Below are 13,858 nucleotides of genomic sequence, written 5' to 3' on the forward strand. Positions count from 1 at the left end.
AGTATCCTCATCTGATTCATAATTTTCAATGAATACTCTCTTGTCAGATTTTTTCCCTATCGGATTATTTTCTTCAAGTATTTTTACATCACTTTCGTTTCTATTTCCTTCTCCAAATCCTCGTTGTGTATATCTTATCTCTATTATTCATCCCATCTTTTAGTCTCAATGTATTATGTTCCCAATTTAAATTGCCCTTTCATCTCCCCCTATTAAATCATTATCTATCATTAAATTCCTATCATTTAAATTGATAACTTGCTCTTCAACCAGTAATACTAAACTATTATGGTTTTGCTCAGGCTTATGACGAATCACCAAAAGTTGTTTTTATATCATCTTGTCCATCATCTTATCGGGCGGAATCCTTTGCAATTTTAACAGCATTAATTGTTTCACCATTCAACACTAATATTACCATATTTACAGATAGTCAAAATGTAATTAATACTTGGTCGCAATTCCATTCAATTAATTACTAACCGCATATTTGACATATTCTTAAACAACAAAATAATTTTATAGTTTGGAGTCAAATTATAGAAATTATCAATTCCTTACAACTTAATGTTCAATTTTTCCATGTAAAGGCGCACTCAGGCGACCCTTAATGAATTTATCGATTCAAAAATTGCTGAAGTTCATAATAATGATAATTCTTTTATTATTACGCTATTAACAGACAATATGAACAACATCAAATATATTTTATGATGGAAATGGCATTGATATTGAACAATCATTTCGGAAGTTTATGTCTTTAACCTCTAAAGTTAGAGGTTTCAAATCTTTTTTCAATTTATCATGAAATACAAAATATAAAAGAAATAGTATCGATTGGCACTCAGGCGTTAAAACCAGACCAGCATAGAATAGCGGAAGGGAGTCAATACTAGTGAAGTAATAGTACTAGCTATATAATCTTGTTTAAAAAGAGCAAGAGATAACCAATAAGACCAATTTATTATCAACAAAGAAGAAATAGGAATCAAAAAAATAAAATGGAATAAATCGTAATTTATATAAAAAAAGAGAATGCATAAAGGAAGAAGAAAAATTTGCTAATAAAAATAAATTAGTAAAATGACTTTGTTGTTGATGTGAAAATCAATTAATCAAACCCAAAGCTTGCGATAAATATAAAATCACATTAGGAGTAGAACAAGACAACTTAGCCTTATGTTTAACCAAGGTCTGAACAGAAGAGGTAGCAACAGAATATTCGGTATCAGATAAATGAGTAACTTGCATAGGACCCCAGATATCTCTAAAACAGGTCATAAGTCACACTTTTGGGCAAACATGGCATAGTAGCCTTTATCTTTATTAATTATTTATCAAACTTTACAAAATTACATATAAGAAAAAGAAAATAAAATAAAAACTAACTAAAAACAAAGCTATATAGTCTCCTAGAAAGAAATTAAAATTAAAAGAAAGTTCAAAAGAAAATTCGCTAATACTAACACTTCCTAGATCTCCCCCTTGATATATTCCAACCAAAGTAGAAGCAACTATGCTAACAAAATAATGAATGACGCGCCCACTATTAAAATTGACACTTCATCCTGCAAAAGCGGTTATTAAGTAGCACCGTTAGACGACCCATAAAACCCGAAATGTGATTAAACCAAGATAATCCATATTGCATCGAGTTTTTTAACCAATCGGTTCCAGAGTCACGTGAATCAACATGGGTCGGAGGTGGTAAAGACGAGTAAAGTAAATAAGAAGATTTGGACAAACCTTTAGGCCTTGAAGATTGTTTAAGTTTCAGAGAAATGTTCATCGCACGTTCCCATAATCTTTTATCATATGAACGCGGATTCCAAATTCGTTTATGGAATTTGTTGACAAAATTGTTATGTATGGCAGCAACCACATTCATAGCAGTGAGGCGAGGAATACCTAAGTCTTTAAAAACTTCCAGAAAGGCGGTAGGCAAACAGCCACGGATAAGACTATAGGAAGACCAGTTGTTAGATGAAAAAGTCCAGCAAGGAAGGGAAGTAACTCTATCAACTAAAGAAGAGTAATCGCAATTGGCATTATCACCCGCTTCTTTAATTTTTTGGGTAAGATGGTGGAGATATGACGTTAAAATTTGGTGTAATTTAACGCGGCGCTTTTTGCATAAAAATAAATGCATAAAATCTTCTAGGTGGTCTTCATAAGAACGACAGGTAAGAATCTCTACGTATAAATCAGGTCATGTCCTTTTCAGTGATTCTAAAGTAGGTAAGTCTTCCAGAAAAAGTTGGAATTTCAATGTGTGATGTCTAGAGACATTTTCCTTGGTAAAGGAATTATCAAATTTAGGTTGGAACATTAACGTGTGCCAAGTAAGAGCCCAATCAACCTCGTAATGGGATGGATCTATTAAAAGAGAAATAAAACGGAAGCGAGAAAGGGCTAAAAGATCTTTCATATACAACATCTGATGATATTGTTTAAACAGATGTCTTGGGTTGGATTCACAAACTACGTCATCATAAGTCATAATATAATCATGAACTGCAGTAAGGTCGAGGCGGGAGATAAGAATAGCATCATCAGATGTATGGGCAGTATTGGCAAGAAAGTCAGCAAAGTCATTCCAATAAAAATTAGAGTGAGCTTTAACCTTGAAAGGTAAAACTGAAAGTTGTTTATCCACAATCAGTTGTTGGATGATGGCCCAAAGTTCAAAATTGGTAGTCTTATAATAAAGACGAGAATCTGAATAATCAGATAAGAAACAATGTTTCAAACCCTCGATGGAAGACTGTGAGTCTGTATAAATGTGAACTACAGAGTTGGCAGGAGAAGCTGATAAAGCTGCATAAATAGCAGCAGCTTCGGCTCGAGAAGAAGAAGGCCAATCACGAATAATACCCCGCTTATAAGTGGCAATAGAATTAAGAAAGCCAGAATCCTTGACAATTTGAACCCAGCCCCATCCCATAGAAACATCACACGTTCCTAAATTGATAAGAGAACCATCAGTGTAAAAGGTATATTGAGAGTCTGGAGAAAGCACGACCGATGATGAAGCAACAACATCGCCAGCCGTAAGTAAATGTGGAGTAGGCAAAGCCTCATCAATAGTATCAAAGGAAGTATGGGGAATATCAGCAGCAAGCATCAAGCAAACTGAAGGATTACAAGATGAAGTAACAAAGTCCATGATTTCCGCCCACGACACCGTAGCCAGAGTTGGATTTGGACAATGTCCAATTTCTAGAATTGGACATTTGGACAATTTCCAAATGGACATATGTCCAGTTGTCCAATTGGTTAATTGGACATCGTTGGATTAAATGTGTCCAATTGGACATATGGACATATGTCCAAATCCAATTGGAGATCCAATTGGACATATCCAATTAATAAATTATAGTGTAACAATGATAATCTCGTTTTTTTTCTACTTCGACTTTGACTATTTTTTTCTCATTAGAAAACATGCCTCCTCCAAAACATTCCTATACTAAGTACATTACAGTTTTAAATGAAAAAGCAAATAAATTTAATTATTTTGCTTTGTGTTGCTATTGCAAAGCCAAAATTACAAACACAAAAAGGCTAGTAATTTCTCATTTAAAGTCTTGTAATAAATTTAAGGAACAGTATTCCGAAAATGAAAGAAATAGAATACTTTTTTCTGAGAGATATGAAGAGATTCAAGAAAAAGATCAAACTGAAGGAGAATCATCTTTTTCTCATGAACAAAATTTTTCTTTTCCCTCTTCCTCTCTATCACACCATTCCTCTTTTTCGTCTTCCTCTTTATCACACCGTTCCTCTTTTTCCGCTTCCTCTTTATCACAACATTCACACGGTATATTTTTTAAAAAATCATTTATAATTTATTTGGTTAATTAATTTATACTAATCTAAATTTATATTTCAGAATTTGAAATTAGTACTGAAGAAGAATCTGCTAATAAAAAAAGAAAAACAAAAATTACGTACTATATGCCTCGGCCAACTCCTCTTTCTAAGCAAGAATATACTCAATGGGAAGATTTAGTATTGAATTCTACTATAGATAATGGGTGGTCATTTAGATGGGTTGAAAATCAATCAAGTCAAAAAATGATTAATTTTGCAAATCCAGGATTGAAATTACCTAGTCAAAAAGTACTAGCAGGTCATATTCTGAATACAAATTCAGAACATATTAAAAAATCTTTAATTGATACTGCACAAAAAGATGAACTTGGAGTTACTATATGTTTTGATGGATGGAAAAATGTCAAAAAGCAAGAAATTATGGGATCAGTTTTAATTACTTCTGATGGACAAGTTTTAGTATGGGGAGGAGAAGATATAAGCAGAAATCGTGTTCAATGGGAGGAAATTAAAGAATTTACATTAAATTTTTTAAGTGATTTAGATAAACAGAATATCAAATACAATGCTGTAATTACTGATTCTGCATCTTCAAATCAAGCTGCAAGGTATGTTAAATTGTTAATAGTAAATCTTAATGATTTAAATTAATAATCACAATTCGCAAAATATTAACTTTTTTTTTATAATTTACAGAAAACGATTGGCACCAGAGCAGCGAGACATTTTTTTTGGCCCCTGTTTTGCCTATCAAGCTAACCTAATTGTTGGAGAAATCTTTAAAGAATCTCCTAATTTGATTAATGCATCTGAAAAGGCCATTCAAATTATTACATACCTTAACAGATCAGTTTACTTTATGGCTAGATTACGTGATGAGCAAAAAATCAAATATAATAAATATCTTGCTCTTCTTCTTCCATGTGCTACGCGTTGGAATTCTCATTATCATTGCTATTTCAGTTTAATACGAACAAAGGCAGCTTTAAAGGTATGTAAAATTTAAAATACTTAATAAAATTAGCTTTTAATTTTATTTTTTTACACACATGCATATTTTTTTAGGTACTTATTTCAAAATATGCTCCTGAAGAATTTGATCAAGAAGATGAAGCAATTTACCATTCTGGTTAAGAAGATGAAACGCGAAATAATAAAACTTTGCCGCTTGATATCTGCAAAACTATTGATAATGATATTTGGTGGAGAGAAATTAAGCAATTAGAAAAGCTTCTATATCCTTTTTGTGGAGTGTTAAACAAATTACAAGCAGAAAATGCTCATCTCCATGATGTACTTCATGGATTTGCTTATTTTTACAAAATGTGGCAAGAATATTCTGATCAAGATTTAGGTAAAAAAATGGCTGCGCGTTTAGAAAAACGATGGGATATTTGGGAACAGCCCTTATTATTAATTTCTTTTCTTCTCCACTCTGAATATCGGAATAATCTTTTTATTCAAAGTAATCAATCAATTTCTTTTGCTCAATTGAGTGAATGGATGATTTACTATTTCTGTGCTTGGTTTAAACGATTACCTACCTCACTATTGGGAGAGTTGCAGAGTTATCGAAAACAAGATTTTCCATTTAATAATATGTCATTAAAACAATTTCGTAATGGTGTACTTGGGTTTTGGGATTTTACATCTGCTTATGCACCAGATTTAAGTGCATTTTCTACTAAAATATATGCTATTTGTATTAATACTGCCTCGGTTGAAAGACTTTTTTCTTCCATGGGCTTTTTTCATATGAATAAAAGAAACCGCTTGGGTGTATGAAATTTACCTTAAATTTTTATTTATTGACATTTTTTTAGCATATTTAATCATTTGGCTTTCTTAACTGTTATAACTTATAATGTTATTACAGTCAGAAAAAGTTCTTGCTATGAGTCAAATAAAGGGAGAATTTCAACGGTAAAAACGACTGGAAAATATTATGAGTGCAAATAAAAAACTCAAAGATACAAACATTGCAATTCCAGTTGTTCAAGAACAGCAAGATGACGACCAATTTAATGTATCCGATAATGATGATGATTTTTTAAATCAATCTTCTGAAGATTCGGAACAAGATATTGAATCACCTTGTGAATGGAGAAATTTAATTATTGAATGAATTGAAATGGTAGAAGATGAGGAATCAGAAATTCTAAATCAGGAGGATGAAGAAAATGGTGAGATAGCACCACTTATTGGTCGCACTATGGATTTAGACGAGATTTTACAAAAGAAACATCCACTTATCAGTAAAAGAGCCAAGTGGAAGTTAGATGATATTTTTGATTTTGAAAAAATTCAGCTTCCTACATATTTGACATTATTACGTAATTTTTTTTTCAATTTTTAATCTTTTTTTTAATTTAATTATTTAATTATTTAATTAATTTGTAGATGAAACAGAATAAAATCAATAAATTGATTACAATTGCTCGGGAAAATATCCAATGAAATAATTTGTATTTACTGTAAATAGGCAGATTTAATGTTGATCAACTGCGTACTAGTAATATTTTTTTAAATAAAATTGCGAATTATTTGTAAAGAATTAATAAAATTTACTTTTTAAATCATTAAATTTAAATAAAATTAAATAAAAATCAATTGGACATTTTCTTATATGTCCAAAAAAATTATTGGACATTGTGGACATATATCCAATTGGATATTCAATTGGATATCCAAATGCTAAATTGGACAAATGGTCCAACACTGACCGTAGCAGTCAAGCTGGATGTGTGATTCAAAATGGATGATTTCTTCATAGGTAAGATCCATGACTGACGAAGAGAGGCTGAATAGGAGCAAAGAACAGAACTAGTAGCAATTGATTTCTTTGAATAGAAAGATTTATTTATATTTAGATTGCAGCCAGGACAAGGTCGTAGAGTAATTAAATCGCTCGGACGAGATAAGCAATCTGAAGTCCAATGTAAGTGGAGCGTTTGGGTTGGATCTGGATCTGTTTGCCAAATAAGGGAAGGCCATTATCATTCAGCGTGACAATCCAATTCTTCTTATAACCAGAAGGAGGAATGCAAGGAGCAAGTTCTTTTACAATCAGGCTCACAGGTCGTTGTTCAGTCAGAAATCAGTCTTTAACAAACCAGGTTTATCTGGAATCGTGACATTAGTAGAGAGATTTTTGTACCACATGGGAAGATGGACATTACCACGCTTTTGAACAGAATTAGCATATATGACAAACCAAGAGAGCAAATGTGTTCCTTGAGGTGTCAAAAGTTGCGAAAGGTAGAAAAGGCCACGTTTTCAAAGTCTTGTTAAATTGGCTTTAAATACATCCAAAGAAAGACATTGATAAATAGGAGTATGGCCATTGGGATAGGTTAAATCAGGCACAGATGATAGATTAGCGTGCGACAAGCGAAAGGGAGTTGAGAGCAATGAAGCTAGAGTATTAGCGATATAATCTTGTTTGAAAATTATAAGAGAAGACCAACAAGTCCAATCCAAAACCATCAAGGGAGAAATAGGAATTAAACAATAAAATTGAATAAATCGCAACCTATAATTAAATAGTGATTTCAAGAAGAATTTGCTAACAAAAATAAATTAGTAAAATGACTTTGTTGTTGAAATGAAAATAAATTGATTGATCAAAGCCAAATGCGTTAAATGTTAAATACACCATATTTGGAACGGGCGTGATAATTTGGCACTGTGTTTAACTAAGGCACGAACTGAAGAAGTAATAGTGGAGCATTCAGCCTCAGATAAATGTGTGACTTGCATTCGATAATCCAATTTCGGAATCAAAACAGTATTATAAAGATACACCACTTGTTGAACAGTCAGTTTCGCAGGGCGAAGAATTGCAGAAAAAGAATTACATTCTCGTTTAAGTTGTTATCGGATAAAGTTCCTAGAGCCGTTAATATTAAACCAAACTCCTAAAAACCGGAAAGATGAGGACATAGGAATAGGAGTAACAATAATGTTGGGCGTGGAGTTGAGCGATGAAATCGACAAATTAAAGGCTATAGGAGACAAATCTCGAGAAGCAGCAACTGCATTAGTGGCTAAAACATATTTGTTATGGTTGGCTGAGGTATTGTTTAAACAATAAAATTCTTCAGTAATAGACAACATATGTTCCATTCCTTCTTTAGAAGAAGAGATTAAAGTAGAATCATCCATGAACACCAAATTATTAATTTCTAAAACATCCGGAGAACAAGAATTTGATGAAACAGTATAGGGAGCCAATGGAGAGATCAAACAATAAGAGTCTTTCTTCTCATTTCTAAGAGTTGTAAGTAGAGGGTCTAAATAAATAACCCATAAAAGTGGAGAGATAACTTCACCTTGGTCTATTCCAATTCTAACTCTATATGGTGGAATAGGGCCATGTGCAGTAATGACACGGTTAAAATGTGACATAAATAAAGAGAGTAAGAATTGAATTGCATTTTGAGGCAAACGTAAACGTTGAAGAGCAAAACGCAACATAGATAAATCCACAGAGTCAAATGCTTTTGAAATGTCTTAAGAAAGAATCCATAAGGGTTGTTTAGTAACTACCGAATCATGGATGATGGATTCACGAGTAATAATAGGATCACGGTAGGACCCTCCAGGTAAACCTGCAAAATTACCGCCTTGGAGAACATGGTGGGAGGCAAGCAAAGGAGCGAGACGATTGTAAAAAAGTTTAACCAAAGCCTTACGAATCACCTCCAATAAAGTGATAGAACGTGTATTTTTAAGTTGCATTTCCATTCATGCGGTTTAGGAATAGGAAAAACAGTAGCTTGTCTCCATAGATCAGGGATATTTGCTTCTGATAAACAAGCACAAATTAAGTTGAAAAGCAAGGTAGAAGCAGAAGGGCCTAGGTGTTTTAACATCTTGTACGAGATCATAGAAGGATCTGGGGCTTTATCGTTAGGCATGGAGGAAATTGTTGAGGACCATTCATCAAGGGTAGGAGGATCCATTAGTGAATCAAAAATAGCTGGAGAAACATCAGCAAGTGGGGTATAAGCATTAGACCATCGTTCAGGCAAATCCTGTATGGAAGAAGGAGGAGTAGAAGTAATGGGAACAAAGTTTTGAAAATGATCAATAACTTCTTGATCAATAGCATCTGGAGAAGTTAATAAAGTAGGGTGTGTTGGATGATCAATGAAGACACGATCAAGAACTATTCATCATCTGGTTCGTGACAAAGCAGACTCAATAAAAGTGGAAATATCATTGGTGAAGTTATCATTCCGAGCATCAATTTTTGCCTGAATAGAGGAAGCTTGAAATTCTTTTTCTTTAAGCAAAAGTAGGCTTCACAAAAGCAAAGTCATATTCTCTATCATTTGAAGTAAATTAACAAAATCATCAATTCTTTCATCTCGAAGAAGGGGAGGAAGGATAATAGGCGTAACAAATGTTTGTTTATAAAGGGATAAAAGATTGTTAAGACGTATATAGTATAAAGACCATTTGGTTTCATGATGAATAGAATATGATGTAGGAGTCTTATGAAGGGAACGAATAGTCTTAGCCACTTTAGACAAAAATCTATAAGACTGGCATAAACTTTCCAAGTCTTTAGGCTTCTTCAGAATATAAGTATTGCCCACAGTAACTGAAGGCAATGTGAAATTAGCGGCTTTGATAATTCTAGAATGGAGATATTCACACTTCTGATTGAGAGGCCAAGCGTCAAAAATAAGTGGATCAATTGGACATAATTTATCCAAATGATCAGCAAAAACAATCCACTGTTCAGTAGAAATCGAATCGTATTTAAAAACACGTCGAGTATTACGACCAAGTTGACGAGCACGTGCAGGTTTAATAGCATCTGATAATAATGAAACATCAAAATATGTAATAATAGGGTTATGGTCAGAAATGCGTAAATCATGAGCATCAAAGATAGAAGCTGTTAACATATAACGACGAAGAAGCGGGCAAGACCAAATAAAGTCAATGCGGGTAATAGTGTCCAAATGGTGATAAGTACCTAAGGTACCGGATAGGTTAAGGGGGGTGCAATCCTCATAATTATGAGAAAGCAAATAGTGAAATAATTTGTGGATTCGTTTAGCAGCAACCTGAGGTTGATGCAGAAAGATAGGGTAATATTTATCCAAATTCATATTAAAATCACCGCAAATAGCATGGTGAAAATTTTGTGAAGAAGTTTGGGAAAGTAGAGAAATTAATTGATCAATGACTTCGTAACGAAGAACAAGATCATTTGTAGGGGGAATATAGACAACAAATATACGCAATTTAACATTGCCTTTAAAAAATAAATCTACAGAAAGAATTCGGGAGGAATGGGATTGATAAAATTGAACGTGAGTGGCTAAAGAGTTATGAATGAATAAAGAAACACCACCAGAAGAACGGCCGTGTTTGGTAGAATCCAAATCAGAATGAAATGAAGTATAATCACAGACTCGTTTAGACAAAAATTTCATTTGTTTAGGCGATAGATGAGTATCAACAATACCGCCAAAGGAAATGTGATTTTGTAAAAAGAAAGAAGAAATTTGGTCCATTTTAAAAGAACCTTGACCAGGAGTTTTAAGACCATTAATATAAAAAGAAGAAATATTAAAAGAATTGGGAATAGGTGGAGTAAAGGAGGAGGAAGAAAATAATGTATCAGATAAGGGATCATTAAAAATATCACTAAAATCAACGGGGTTAGGGGGATTTCGCACAAAGGTATCATAATCTATATTATTGTTCATCATTATTACACTATGATAAGAATAACAGGGTGAAAGGAGAGGATAACAAATTAATCAGACGAAGTGTTATTGACTAAGTCCGAGGAGGAACTACCAGAAATAGAGCTAATGAATCTTTCAATAAAGCCAGATAAATGATCGAATTTGTTGTCTAAAGATCTTTGAAACGAATAAATTTCAGCACGTTCTTTATTAATAGTCGCTTCATCAGCAGTTTCGGGAATGGGGGAAGAAAAAATGGTAGAACAGGGAACAGGAACTGTTGGGAAAGAGAGAACCAGGCCGGAAATCAGCCTGTTCGAAGTGGGCGGGTTGGATTGTGTTAGATAAGGGGGTGCATTGGGTGTTGTCAACAAGCATATGTGAAGAATCATTGGGATCAGGTGGGAAAACATCGTCTTGCATATGTCCAAAAACACGAAGTTCCAGCCGGGACATCCTCTGATCAGCTAATTCAAGAGCATGAATTCTAGCACGTACACTAGCCATATCTTTTTGAAGGCTTTTGAGCACTGAAAGGATCTCTTGAATTTGGGAACAATTAGGATCCACCAAGGGAGGTTTATGACCAGATGAATTGGAAGTAGGGGTACTATTGCGTTGGGAAGTAGAAAAGGAAACTGAACGGTCTTTGCCTTTACGCTCATTAGATCAAAATCGTTGTGCAGGCTGGGTAGAATTATTGGAGTTAGAAGAATTGGGCAAAGAAGTATTATTGGTATTATTATTGTGCCGACCAGTAATACTGGCTAAACGATTACGTTGTCAAGAATTAGAATGATCTTTGGATTGAGAACGGGAGCGTTGTCTACTGCGATTAGCAGAAGAGTTAATATTATTATTAGGTTGGCCAATATTGAAGCGTTCTTTTAAGTGTGCAACAGGATTACGAGTGCGTGAGCGACCTCGAGAGTTATTCAATGGGCATGCAGTAGGAGCGCAGCCGAGTTTGCCGCATCTATGGCAAAGCTTATTTGTATTCTCCGGAAGTTCCCACTGGAGTCGATGACCTTGCAAGGTGATTGATTATTCCATCGCAGTGTCCATCATTTGTTGCATTTTAAAAGTGATGTAAGCCCATCGTTTAGGTTTGTAGGAATTAAGAGATAGGGGGATATTAACGGCCATAACACCAATTGCTCGTACCAAAGGCGCCAAATGCACATCTTTTGTGTTAGGGGGGAGCTGGGATAAAACAGCGACGAATTCACGTCGTGATTTCTTTTGTTCAAGGGTGAGAGAGCATGGCGTAACGCGTAAATAAGTGGAATAACAATAGATCGCCCATTGTTTATCCGAGAAATGTTGGATGGAGGAAGCATCATCATAAATGATACGAGCTTGTTGGACTTTGGCATTGGTACGTGTATGAAGGCGACAGGATTGTATATTACCATACTTTTTGAAAAGAGCAATAACATCATCTTTTTTGATAAAAAATGGGATGTCAGTAACTTGAATAGCCCGGAGGTCTTCATCAGTTCAGAGTTGCTGAGGGTCATGTAGAAAAAATTTGAGATTGGCAAGATCATCATGTCGGAGGGAAAGGTAGGCATCACGTTCAGTGGTTGAATTAAAATGAATGACTAATCTTTTGAGGTCACCAGAACTGGACATGCGAGCACGGCCAGTGTAAGAGTGATAAGTTTCCAAAAGGAGATTATTAACAGCGTCAATCATAGCCCGATTGGTACGATATTTTTTGACAAAATCAGGGGAGGTGTTAGGCGCCGCAGCAGCCTGAAAATCACGCCTAAGAATGGAAATAGTGGGCGTGTCAAGGGGAAGAGGAGAAGTATCATTGGTATCCATAATGTCCTTATTAGGAGACGCGTCTAAGGGGAAATTTCTTTGTCTTTTAGAGCATGCATGGATGCGTCGGTACCAGACGCAACAGAACCAGGCGCAGAAGGCGCAGTAGTATCTTTGGGAGGAGGAGACAAAAAATTGTCAGCATTATTTTGTTGAGGAGGAGTAGTATTGCTACCTCCAGCGTCAGCCGCTGAGTCGGCGACATAGTCTTCTTCCATAGGATTTTCTGGGAGCGTACGGGTACGTTTGAAAGGGTTGGTTTTATTGTTTGTTTGTTCATTATCAGAGTTTGAAACGTCAGAGCCAGAGTCTTTATTTTTGTTTCGTTTGTCTTGACGCTTGGCAGGTCCCCGTTAGGGTTATTGCCAGATTTTTTGTTACCTTTGGGAGGCATTTTAATAGTAAGAATAAGAGATGTGTTAATATGAAGAATAAAAAATTTCTTCTGCGAAATTTTTGACCAAGGATCTACAAGAAAGAGTTGGCAGATCGGGATCAAGTCACACTTTTGGCAAATTGGCCCATTTTTCAGAGCTCAAAAAATCGTTTTTTGTAAATATCTTGGCATCCAGTAGTCCAATTTTGATGAACTATTTTTTAAATTGTAGAGCTAGATGAGGGCTACAAAATAAAAAAATGTTCATTAAAATTGAATCACTGGATGCTAAGATATTTACAAAAAACGATTTTTTGAGTTTTAGCAAAAAGGGGTGTTTTTGGCCAAAAGTCCATTATAACCTTTATATTAGATATTCAGGGTCCTATTATAAATTTTAAAATTGTGAATATTATATGCTGAAAATTTGGTGTAAGAATTTTATTGTTTTTTATTGTTTAAGATAAAATTATACATAAAAATAAAAAAATAAACAAAATTTTAAATATTTTCGTTTAATTGTAAAAAATGTAATTTTGATTATCAAGATGTAAATTATAAGTTTTGGAAAATTTCGTATATTTTAGGTAAGTTTTGGTATTTTGGACTTGATTGATTTTTCTGAAACTGGTTTTACCATTTCAGTTTCAGCATATGGTAAAACCTTACAGTTTTGGGCAGTACCATTATTAGTGAGTTTGTTGATCATTATATGAAGAACATTACTAACGTTTCTTTTCCTTCTCATTTTTAGGAATGGCATCTTTGGACTCTAGACTTTGGCTTGAACTTTAAAATTGTAGATAAGTTTTTTTGTTTAGTTTTCTTTTTCTTTTTTTTCTTAATTAAAAACATCACTAATGTTCTCTCTCTTTTATTTATTGGATTTTGGGATGGGACTACTCTTTAATGTTATTTTTAATTTTCATATTCTTTATCTTTGATCATAATTCTTAATCTTTGTGTAATTGTGTTTTTTATTATTTTGTGTTTTTGATTTTCGCATTCTATAATTTTGGGATGTAATTACTCTTTGATACTATCTTTGATCTTTCTATTCCTTAATTTTGTATTCTTAGTTTTCACGTTCTATAACTTTGGAATGTAA

General features: G+C 34.0%; 2 protein-coding genes across 2 annotated transcripts; both read left to right on the forward strand.

Annotated features, from left to right (window-relative positions):
- Positions 1–3,444: 3,444 nt before the first annotated feature.
- On the forward strand, positions 3,445–5,959 carry OCT59_000749 (uncharacterized protein; the record flags this gene model as incomplete). The annotated part of the gene is made up of 2 exons (XM_066139076.1): positions 3,445–3,820; positions 5,826–5,959. 2 exons carry the CDS (start codon positions 3,445–3,447, stop codon positions 5,957–5,959), a joined length of 510 nt encoding a protein of 169 aa, XP_065988513.1.
- A 6-nt stretch (positions 5,960–5,965) lies between these two features.
- On the forward strand, positions 5,966–6,248 carry OCT59_000750 (uncharacterized protein; the record flags this gene model as incomplete). Its single annotated transcript, XM_066139077.1, has 2 exons — positions 5,966–6,167; positions 6,235–6,248. 2 exons carry the CDS (start codon positions 5,966–5,968, stop codon positions 6,246–6,248), a joined length of 216 nt encoding a protein of 71 aa, XP_065988514.1.
- Between the last annotated feature and the right edge of the window lie 7,610 nt (positions 6,249–13,858).

Source organism: Rhizophagus irregularis, chromosome 1 (genome assembly GCF_026210795.1).
Source record: "Rhizophagus irregularis chromosome 1, complete sequence".
NCBI classification, from domain to species: Eukaryota; Fungi; Glomeromycota; class Glomeromycetes; order Glomerales; family Glomeraceae; genus Rhizophagus; species Rhizophagus irregularis.